Raw genomic sequence first — 12456 nt, 5'->3', positions numbered from 1 at the left:
CCAATGATCATTATTACAACCAAAGGTACAATGAAATATGATCTTTATAGCCAATGATATTTTATTACCACCAAAAGTACAATAAAATATGATCTTTATAGCCAATGATCATTATTACAACCAAAGGTACAATGAAATATGATCTTTATAGCCAATGATCATTATTACAACCAAAGGTACAATGAAATATGATCTTTATAGCCAATGATATTTTATTACCACCAAAAGTACAATGAAATATGATCTTTATAGCCAATGATCATTATTACAACCAAAGGTACAATGAAATATGATCTTTATAGCCAATGATCATTATTACAACCAAAGGTACAATCCTTAATAACCACCAAAGGTACAATGAAATATGATCTTTATAGCCAATGATCATTATTACAACCAAAGGTACAATGAAATATAATCTTTATAGCCAATGACCTTAATAACCACCAAAGGTACAATGAAATATGATCTTTATAGCCAATGATCATTATTACAACCAAAGGTACAATGAAATATGATCTTTATAGCCAATGACCTTAATAACCACCAAAGGCACAATGAAATATGGTCTTTATATATAGCCAATAATCTTTATTACAAGCCAATGATCATTATTACAACCAAAGGTACAATGAAATATGATCTTTATAGCCAATGATATTTTATTACCACCAAAAGTACAATAAAATATGATCTTTATAGCCAATGATCATTATTACAACCAAAGGTACAATGAAATATGATCTTTATAGCCAATGATCATTATTACAACCAAAGGTACAATGAAATATGATCTTTATAGCCAATGATATTTTATTACCACCAAAAGTACAATGAAATATGATCTTTATAGCCAATGATCATTATTACAACCAAAGGTACAATGAAATATGATCTTTATAGCCAATGATATTTTATAACCACCAAAAGTACAATGAAATATGATCTTTATAGCCAATGATCATTATTATAACCAAAGGTACAATGAAATATAATCTTTATAGCCAATGACCTTAATAACCACCAAAAGTACAATGAAATATGATCTTTATAGCCAATGATCATTATTACAACCAAAGGTACAATGAAATATGATCTTTATAGCCAATGACCTTAATAACCACCAAAGGCACAATGAAATATGGTCTTTATATATAGCCAATAATCTTTATTACAACCAAAAGTACATTGTACAATGAAATATGATCTTTATAGCCAAAGACCTTTGTTGCCACCAAAAGTACAATGAAATATGATCTTTATAGCCAAAGATCTTTGTTGCCACCAAAGCCAAAGATCTTTGTTGCCACCAAAAGTACAATGAAATATGATCTTTATAGCCAAAGATCTTTGTTGCCACCAAAGGTATAATGAAATATGGTCTTTATAGCCAATGCATGTGGTTTTATACAAAGGTCAAATTGAGTTGAAATTGACCATTTTGGACCACTGACCACAAGAAAATGGTCCTATAAAGCAGGTGCTTGTTATACAGAGGTGGTCACAAGGGCAGGTTTTATCGTTATGTAATTATTAGTGTCTGGAAGCCATGTTTGAATTGTCTTGATAACTATAAGTATATGGTAGAGATTTTTTTTCTTCTAATTTTTCTATCTCTCCAGTACCATATAAACACATGTATATACTTTTAACCATACCTGTATATCAGATACACCTTACAGTACCCCCAGGTATATGAAGTTCTAATGTCTGGTATGATAACCTTTATTCCCCTAGACTTTTACATTGTTTGCTGAGGGTAACCTTTACTAATTTGTAACTTTAAACTTTTCAAAGGCTTGTTATACCTATAGTTTACATACTGGTATTCTGCTTTGTAAGTAATACAGTTTTGTATATAACTACAAAGAAAATTGAACACATAATTACTGGTATTCTACTAACGGTATATAATTATGCTTTGACATGAATACTCCAGATTAACAGAAATACTGGACTACTCTTCTCATGACATTATCAAACTATTCTCACAATTAAAATCACACGTACCGTAATAGTACTACAGCTTTGAAATAAAATCTGGGTTCATTAAATTATTGAGTCTTAATTACTGTAATATCTTCATGTCATTTTTCCAATTTGGTTCCTGAAATACCTTTTCATGTTATGTTTCATACTATAATTTATACTTAAATATCTCATCTCTTCATTACCTAGTTTTGCCTTTTCTGGAAATGTGAAACTCAATCTAGATCTCATGTAGGTCTATACATATACCTACACACAATCTTAAAATTGTAGGTGTTTCTTGATATCTTTGCAGAACCATAAAATTATAGAATGAAATTAGTACATGCATGTATTACCAATAGTTATTTTTATGCTTCAAGGGCTTTTTCATTAAAAGTTTCCACAGTATGTACAAAACAAAATTATTTCAAAAGCTTGATAGTTGATACAGTTAAAAAAAAAAATATACAGTTAGGCATTTCCTATACTAAAAAATTAAGTGAAACTAAGCAAGTCCTCATGATCAACAATGCACAATTCTCTTGGTCATATAATGTGGTCAAAATAATGCCCTGAGTTAATAGATAACAATCAAGGCAATTATCACATGTAACCCTTAGATATAGGATAGAGAAACCTGTTTTAAGATTACAGTGAAAGGAAATAGAGATAATGCAGTAGATTGTAGACAGGGGATCAGAGGAGCTTCTGGATGTCAGGTATTACAATACTCTATCAATTTCGGTGTCTGGTCATCTGACTGACCCATATTCCAGTTAGGTTACCAAAGAGCCTAATTCCTTGTGCAACTCATCAGCCATTTGATTGACATCAACATCAATCTAGGTGTCTGGCTATCTTTAAATATTCATATCAAGCTACATGGCACTCTCCCTGTACTTGTATGAAACTTTAACATGTAGGATTATATTCTACATCCCTGTCCTACACATTCATAGCAGTAAGAATTTACATTTCTGGACTTCATTATTTCTTTTCCCTATTTCCTACACAGCTACATAAAGATCAAGTCAAAGTACACTCATTTTGTAAAGTCTCAAAACGTAATGGTTTACCAGGTACATTGTTTTTCAATTCTGTATTGACTTTGATTCTCCCTATAACCAGAAAAATGACCTATAGTTATGGCTTATTAATACTTTTATTAAATGGCAAAATAAACCAAACACTTCTCTTTTTATCTTTGGTCTGAAAAATAAAAGCTTAGTTTTAAATAATATTCAAGTTTTGACAAAAAGACTGGCTTAGTTTTAAATAATACTTATGTTTTGACAGAAAGACAGCCACTTAATTTGTTCAGGCATTGATATCAAAAGCAAGATCATTTTTCAATGACATAAAATCAGTATTAAGATCATATATATGTACCAATGTAGACCTGCTACAGAAAATGAATGGATGGATCATTGTTATCGATCTATGTAATCTTATCTTCAAACATACGAATTATTTCGAGATGATAATTGTGATTCCATGTCCGTATAGCGTATAAAAAATATACTAAAAAAACATGTAATATTTTGAGAAATACTGAGAATGTGGCCCTATTACAACATAATTAGTACATGTACTCATCTATACAATGATTTACTTAATCTATACAACAGAGTTATCTGCCCTTGAGTGTCCACATTAAATGTGAATTCATGTGTTTGCAATTGTCATATTACAGGGTAAATGATGTCATCTTTAATACAAACTATTGATGTAAACATGCAAATCAATACCTACTCTCAGGAGAAGATAACTCTATAACATGCAAAGACAGAATATAACAAGTAATCATTAGACGTAGCCGATCTCCTTATCCAACAAATCATTCTGTAGTTTTCTTAAAAATAACTGGCTCTAACAACAAGATAAACGTACCTGCCCTGTCATCCTCTCAACCTGCCTAAGTGTGTGTGTACAGACAGTACTCCATGACAGTCATGCATGACCAGTATAGAAGATGAACCTCTCAATAATTCACCTTCTGTACTTCAATCTGATGGGAATTTCACACCTAGCTAACTTACCCGGTATCTAGTACTATCTACAACTAGACTGTACTTACCATATAATGGCCACAACAGAATTTACAAAATAAAAAAACAACTGTTTTATTTATGAAGTTACAAAATACCACACATTAGTTTACAGGAAATGTCATCAGCTAGGTGAAAACTTAACATCGCTTTCAGTCTCACTGTCTATATCCTGAATGTATACCCTAATTCTTTAAAACTGAAGTGTATATATATATATTGACCATTCCAATTCCATGATTGTTCCACACTGCAAGGAATTCAACAAAATTATACCAGAAAATTGGGGCAAAAAATAGACCTCTCAAGATCTGTACTGGAAACAAAGTTCAATCAATATAAAATTGTTCCAAAAAGGACTCTTATAAATATATATATCTAGTAATTTGAAAATATATACCTAGGTCAGCATATAGTCATTAACCAGAACTGACCATGATCAAATGACCACAGCAATGGTCAGGCTGATATAACGTCTTGTGGAAGCTTGGTAGGTAGACTGGCTGTATACTGAAGGTGTGTCATCAGAAGGACTTATCAGACTACATCCAAATTAACACCTGGTGAAATTACCTGGCTAATATAGATGTATAATCAAAACTATTCCATCAAAATCCAACAAATCCTTCAACTTTCACACACAAATATCTGGATTCCAGTTAACAGGGTTGGTCCTTTTTAAATAAATCCCTGGCAGAAGAATGTGTGAGCACAACTGTAGACTAGCTGTAAACAGCAGTGACAGGAGAATGTTCAGTCATGCATATCTAGGCCAACCACCAGGTAAATATACCTGTGTACATGCCTTGTGGCTGTGTACATCCTCGCTAATACAGATCAAGGTAGTTTGATCTCACACATGTAAACAATAAACAACAATCAATACACAGAGAAACAAAACCTGTTCCATGTAAAGCAGTATATAAACCATTGACTGCTGTATACATAGATATAAACATTTTTTCTATTTTTTTTACCCAGCAGCTTTCAAATTTGATACATTTGTCATTGCTTTGGAACTTTAAATGACACTATAGCGTCAAAGCAGGTCACCACTATCCTCTAGGAAGTCAGTGAGTATAAATATGTATAAATATCAACTCATGCTTATATATATAAAGCTCCCGACAGGTATAAAGGGAGATAACTCAACAATAGAATAATTGGGTTACAATAGCTTTAGAATATAGTCATTTTAGCCACTAAAAAGAACCTAAATAATTTTGTTGCATCTTAAATGGGAATTCTTTACTAAGCAATGTGGTATATTATATTGTGAATTGTCTAGAACATCCAGTAAATTCTATCAAAATGGTTTGATTTCTCTGGCTTAATGGTCTGTTCTATGCAAAAGTTTCCTATATAATGTGTATCTTTTATTTCAATTCCAGAGGGCCTGTATCACTCATGTCACCTGGTTTAATTCAATAATATTATAACAAATATTTATTTAGTTTAGACCTTGACACAACAGTGTCATGTATTGCAGTTAAGGATTTTATTTACAGTAAAATATAATTGTAACAAACATGCTTAAAGATGCTCCACAAATCTTATATTTTCACTATCAAAAACAGGAGCAGACGATTTTGTATTTTTCCTCAGTTAAAAAAGTTACTTAGTTTACACCATTACCACCATTCAAAAGTTTGAGCTTCTGATTTTATTTCAAGTTAAAAATATGAAAAATAATTAATTGCATCCCGAAAAAAATTCCGTGGCACTATATCTTATATAGAATGAAGTAATGATTGCGTATGCAACAAAGGCAAAATAAATTAGTTTATGTTATTTTTTGTGTTAATAAGGCATTTATATACACAATTAAACACCAATTATTGTTCAAATGATGAATATCTTTTATGCTCCGTCGGCGGTGGAGCATCTTTAAAATTAAGGGTTAATCATAACACAGCAGAAATATATGATTGGAAACTCCTTCTTTGTCAAAGTCGTTGTTGACAGGCAGAGGGATATCCGGTTTTTAGGCATTTTCCCTTGGCTAATTATTTTTACATGTATTCTTTTAAACATGATAAACATCAATACAAATTTTAAACTAATTACCAAAAAAAGTACATTTAGTTTTATAAGTATATAAATTAAGATGTTATTTTTTCTTTCCAAAATCATACTCAAACCATCTAACTTTTGTAACATATCAAAGTTATTCTCCAGTATTTAACTATTTAAGAGTATATCTAAAAACCTTGAAACACATTCAGAGGTACATCTAACGATCGTAAAAAATGGCGGAGTTTCCAATCTCTCTAATATTTATTTCTGAACGTAGTCATTTTCATTTCCTGTCAATGTTCCAATAATATGATTGTAATACAGTGTGCATGTATACATACAAATTATGCTTATAGCAATGTAATTTTGATGGCCCCCCCGAAGTTTGTTAACTTATAACCATTTTAGCAATGTGCTTCCCTTATATAATATATGCGGTCGAGCATATTTAAATAAATATTGATGGACCAGTTCAAATTGTCTGAAATTCAGCTTCAGGAAAAAACAAGAGATCACAGAGGGATCTTCGCGCCCACCAAAGAATGATCTATGTCTGACAATGGAAAGATGGATCTTTTCTCTACTTTTCAAACTTTTTCAAACATACTACAGTCTACATATAAAATTTGAGACAGATCGCTTCAGTACTGTATTTATGAGAAATAGCAGTAACAAACTTCAACTATTAAATCCAAGATGGCTCCTTGGTGGCCGTCTTGTTGATCAATCAGTCCCAAATCGCAATATGCACAACTAAGGACCTAGGGGAACCTACATGTGAAATTTACGAATGATCCATTCAATACTTTCTGAGAAATAGAGATAACAAACTTTAACTATCAAAATCTTAGATGGCTGCCTGGCGGCCATCTTGTTGACAGATCGGTCCCAAAAAGCAATATGCACAACAAAGTCCCTAGAGGAACCTATATATGAAATTTGAGACAGATCCCTTCAGTACTTTCTGAGAAATAGCGATACCAAACTTTAAATATCAAAATCCAAGATGGCTGCCTGGCGGCCATCTTGTTGACCGATCGGTCCCAAAACAAAATATGCACAACTAGGTCCCTAGGGGAACCTACATATGAAATTTGAGACAGATCCCTTTATATTAGTACTTTCTGAGAAATAGCGATACCAAACTTTAAATATCAAAATCCAAAATGACTGCCTGGCTGCCATCTTGTTGAAGGATCGGTCCCAAAACGCAATATGCACAATTAGACCCCTAGAGGAACCTACATATGAAATTTGAGACAGATCCCTTCAATGCTTTCTGAGAAATAGCGATAACAAACTTTAACTATCAAAATGCAAGATGGCTGCCGTGCGGTCATCTTGTTGGCCGATCCGTTCCAAAATGCAATATGCACAGCTAGGGCCCTTGGGGAACCTACATATGAATTTTGAGACAGATCCCATCAGTACTTTCTGAGAAATAGCATTAACAAAAATTGTTAACGGAAGGACGGACGAACGGAAGGATGGATGGACCACGGACGAAAAGTGATTTGAATAGCCCATCATCTGTTGATTGTGGGCTAAAAATCCAAGATGGCTGCCTGTTGACCGATCCATCCCAAAATGCAATATGCACAACTAGACCCCTAGGGGAACCTACTTATGAAATTCGAAAAAGATCCTTCTAGCACTCTCTTAGAAATAGCCGATGATGGTGGGCTAAAATCCGACTTTTGGGAGTCAAAGTCTCAGAGGTATACTGAATGCCCTGTGACTATATATATACTGATTCCATAAATGAATTAATGGATCTTGATGCATTGAAAGGACATAAATGAACCAAGGGATATCATGTTTACTGTAACAGATGGCACAACCTGTACACTACCCCCTCTTTGTGATGTTGGATATACGGAAACTGTTTTGCAACAATGAAATATGTCATGTCTAGAATACCATAATAGTGGCATACAGACAATCTGAAAAATGATTTTCATGAAGACAGACTGTACATGTTTTTGTGTTTCCCGCAAGCTCCAAGTACTGGGGATGGCTGTTTCCATCCAATTGCAAGCACTCATATTTCCCTCCGCTTCCTAAAGCTGGCATATTCTAATTATCCTTAAATGCATCTGGCTGTTATAATAACCTAAAGACAAACTACATATTTTTAATTTTATCTGTAAAACGAGTTTGAAAATTTTGTAGTCCCATGCAAAAGTTGTTATAATTACTGTTAATACTTGACATCCAGAGCAATTAAATATAAAAGATAAATTAAATTTTAATTTCCATAACACAGGTTGTCTAATGTTTCATGGCTCAGCAAAATTACCTTCTCTGTTAGCATAGATCAACAAAAGGAACCTTGTGTTTTTTTTTGTAAGAGTTTTAACTTTATCTTAGACCAGCAATATAATATAAAGATGATATAATGTTTTACTTTGGAGCCAAAAGTTTGAATTGAAATAGTAAACTTTGTTGAATTATTTATGTACATTGGGTTTAGTTTATTAGGTTTAACATCCTATTAACAGCTAAGGTCACTTTTAAGGTCGGCCTCCAATGTGTGCAATGTGTTGCAGTGTGTGGATGTCTGTAAGATTTGGAAGATTGCTGTATATTCCTGTTGTGTCTCCTGGAACTCTGGCCCTTTTTATTAGAGCTATCTCACTGAAGTATGCCTTCACAGAGTTAGACACCGAACAAGCACACTCCACCTGGTCAAATTAAACTGACAACAGGCAAGCCAGTTGTCCTATTCCATTTATGTTGAACACTAAGCAGCTAAAAGCAAGAGCAAAACAACTACCACTTTATAGACTGTGCTGTACATGTCTTGGCCAGGAGATCATCCAGAGTCTTCCTCACAGGAGCGAGCGCTAAACTGAATTAGGCCAAAAGTGAGATGCACTAGACCCAGAGGGCTTAGTGTTCACCATTTTGTTTGCTTTCCTATATATATTGCTTTTTATATATGTAACTTTAATATAGTGAACACACATCAGAACAATCTCTCCCAGATTTCATTGCAGTCCCCACATTCAATCACCTCTGTCAACGTCTCAAGGACTGACCGTCTGTTGACCTTGCAATTGGTTCACAGTATATTAGTTATCACATTTGTTTATTACATTGGGCCCCTTTATACACGACATCAAAGTAAAGTTTTTGAAACTGCGAATGTTGTATGCAAATCATGACTATTACATACAAGTAAATCTAGTGTATCCGCAAAATAATCCACGATAGTTTCCTTTATATTTTAAATGATCAAATTATAATACGGTATGTCAGAACCAGAAACATACATACATATCTCTAATATATGTTTCTTGTCATAACTGAAAGTTGTTTACAGGAAAATGATACCAAAGGAAAATAACTGAATCTGTATTAAAGAATTTAGTATGCGTCGGTAATATGTTTTTCAAAAATCTTGAAATTTCCGTGGGTCTTTTATAGAAGTTAAATGTGAGGACAGCGCAGTGCACTCTCAGAGAGAGTGACGTCATAAATGTAAATTTTATCATTGAATTGTCCATTCTAAAAATTTGTTGTCTTATAAATGATTAGCTAGTACAGTTGTTTGGCCAGTTCCGAATAGGTTTCCATATCGGTGTTGCTTGAAGATGTGACTGGATTTAGTAAAAATATGCTATACCTCTGTAATAACACCAAAATTATTTTTCCAATGTCCGGAATTACACTGTATATCAAGCCGAAGGCAACATGGCTATTTTGTCATTTTTTAACAGATTTATGAGCTCCGAATAGGGGGGGATAACTCTTCTATACTTATTTGTTTATGCCACACATTTCATGAAAACGATGTCTAAATGACTGTATTAGTTAAAAGGATGCTGAATATTACAAAAAAACAAAGCAGGCACAACATTTTTTCAACAAAAACACTCTCAGCAGACGACAACTTCGGACATGAATTCAACTTTGAGCGAAATTCGAATAACAGTACCACATCAGCTTCTCTGTTGACAAATTATTTTTGTTTTAAAATATTTCACATTATTTATTGAAATAAATAACAAATACATAAAATGCAACATAATACCATCAATATAGAGCTTAGTAGCTTGTTTGAGTCAGTTCGATCACCGTTTTTTGTTGACCTAATTTTCAACATTCGGAACTGGTAAAATCACGATATCGATGGTATTTGTAGATGTATCTTTCAATAAAATAAGATAAATTTGATAATCACAACTTAAAGTATTCAAAAGATATCACATTGTCCTTCAACTTGATGCAAAAATATTTTCCATTTCACTTTTGCAAACGTGTTTATTTCGGCGATGTTGTTATAAAGCGTTTCAGCGACCACGACTTACAGTAATGGCATCCAAAACGCTGTCAGGAAAAATGTCATCTCTTGCAGAGTAAAATATTCATTGAAAGAAAAAGATTACTTTAACTTTAAGAAAATCACTCTAGGTGCATTACAGGTTCCAGGTATGAATGGAAAATCATACAGTTTTTAATTTATTTCAAATTTGATTTAACAAATATTCGGAACTGGCCAAACAACTGTATGATTGGAGATTATTAATTTTGCAATCTTATCTCATCAAAAGAGAAGTATTGTTTCAGATAGAAGAAATACCTGTTAAATAAAACAATTGTGCACATGATCTGAATTTCATAAAAGACATAAAAAAATTGTCAAAGTATATATGAATATATATATATGAAATTAAAACTATTTGTATGACATATATGTATGACCATATAATATTGTAATGTTAATATTTACTGTATAAGTCTCTGGTTTTCAGACTGTAAGTTAAGTGTATTTACATATTATGTACACTTGTGAAAACTGAAAATTAATTATAAATCACATTTACAAATAAATATTAGTTTCTATATGAATATAGGATACAATCCTCAACAGCTGGCCATGGGTGTGTTTTACCAACACTTGAGTCACAACACTACATCTGATGTCCAGGTGTTGCATTTTGTTTAAATCCAAACAAAATGACTCAATGCATGGGGTCTTATCAGTGTAATGTGTATCGACCAATTGTTAGAAAACTTTTATACAATATTACATGGAAATGATGGAATAGCCTAAACCAGTGTCGTCCGGTAAGACAAAATTTACTGAAGATTTTAAAAGCATTCGACATTTTATACTAATCAGTGATGGGAATAAACATCAAAACAAATAAACATCTGAATTTGAAACCAGGTCACCGAGAACAAATGTAGCTTAGGCTTACCTGGAGTGACAGCTCTTTGGTTACACCCGAGGAACATCGCCGTCAAAAGATGAGGGTATGTCGTTTCTAACGCCAGACACAATCCTTGGAAAGCCGAGTTGGGTTTATCGGGTAGAATATCGAGAAGTCTTTCTGCCCGCCCAGCTCGACTCGGCTGTTTGTTTATCTCGCTGATGTCATCTGGGTACACTACATTTTTGCTTTGCAAAATAGGCAACAGTTTTTCCACTTCTATGGCACTGAGAAATTTAGCGCGATGGAGACTGAGCAGTTCTTTATGTTTGCTCTCCATGATTCTATGAGAATCATATTCCAAACATTTTAACTGCCATACCTTAAAGATATCACATTTTTACAAACATAACTTCTCGCGAACTCTAAAATGTTCTCGGCCATCTTGCTTTTACAAACAATGCAATCAGCTGGGAAATTATTCCCTTAGTTTCGTATCTTTTTCTATTTTTGTGTCGTATTTGAAACAACTCGTCACAAACTAAGAATGTTTTCTAAGAAAATATACATGTTTAATTATTTTTGTTATTTCAGGTTTAGTTTTAAATAATAACCAAGAAAATATTAGCCAAATCCAATTTATTTATTTTGGCGGAATATTCCACGCACTTGCTCGACTAAGATAACGACTGACATTTCAGGTTAATCAGTGTGATCCCTCACCTCCCGTTACGGTCATGTACTGCCTCGCTCAGGAGTTGGCAAAGAAAAACTAGCAAGTTGTGCAATGTCATAATTTTAAACAAAATGTTGCAAAATTTGTTTGCTTTATTTATCATGTTTGCAAAGTAGCGTTCTTGCATGGTAAAGCACGGACTTTTCATTCTATAACTTTATACAATTCAATTCAATTCATTTAGGCCTATTTGCATTTTTACATCCAGTATGATCCATAAACAAGGATCGATAGCAAATTACAAAGATAACATTACATGTATAACACAATAATAATAATACAACAAGAACAACATTCAGCAAGCCCGCTTTCCTCAGTTCAAACGACTTTTTAATGAAGAGGCCCGAATCCTGCAGAAGTTGTGGTTCATTAGATGACAATAACTTTAATAAATTTTCATAGTCTATAAACAAAAAATTAATTTTGTATTTTGATAAGAATGTTTTTCTTTCAGTAAAATTTACTGTACACTTGAGGAATAAGTAAGCTACATGAGGAGCTTCATCCTCTACAATATTGCAAAATT

The 12456-nt window shown here is 33.0% G+C and overlaps 1 protein-coding gene across 4 annotated transcripts in view; it reads right to left on the bottom strand.

The window, feature by feature from the left end:
- Window positions 1-11647, bottom strand: part of LOC138323257 (disks large homolog 5-like) — a 34940-nt gene extending 23293 nt beyond the window's left edge. For 2 of the 4 annotated variants that reach the window (XM_069267695.1, XM_069267696.1), the window contains exon 1: window positions 11243-11647. In XM_069267695.1, the coding sequence (XP_069123796.1) occupies window positions 11243-11534 (292 nt within the window). In that variant the 5' untranslated portion in view covers window positions 11535-11647. Of the gene's footprint in view, window positions 1-4419; window positions 4774-11242 lie in introns of those variants that run through there. The other 2 variants (XM_069267698.1, XM_069267699.1) reach the window with 2 other exon arrangements.
- Window positions 11648-12456: the final 809 nt, after the last annotated feature.

This window comes from Argopecten irradians, chromosome 5 (genome assembly GCF_041381155.1).
Source record: "Argopecten irradians isolate NY chromosome 5, Ai_NY, whole genome shotgun sequence".
Taxonomy (NCBI): Eukaryota; Metazoa; Mollusca; class Bivalvia; order Pectinida; family Pectinidae; genus Argopecten; species Argopecten irradians.
The sequence above is the reverse complement of the archived record's forward strand: the minus strand, read 5'-3'. Positions and strand labels throughout refer to the sequence as shown.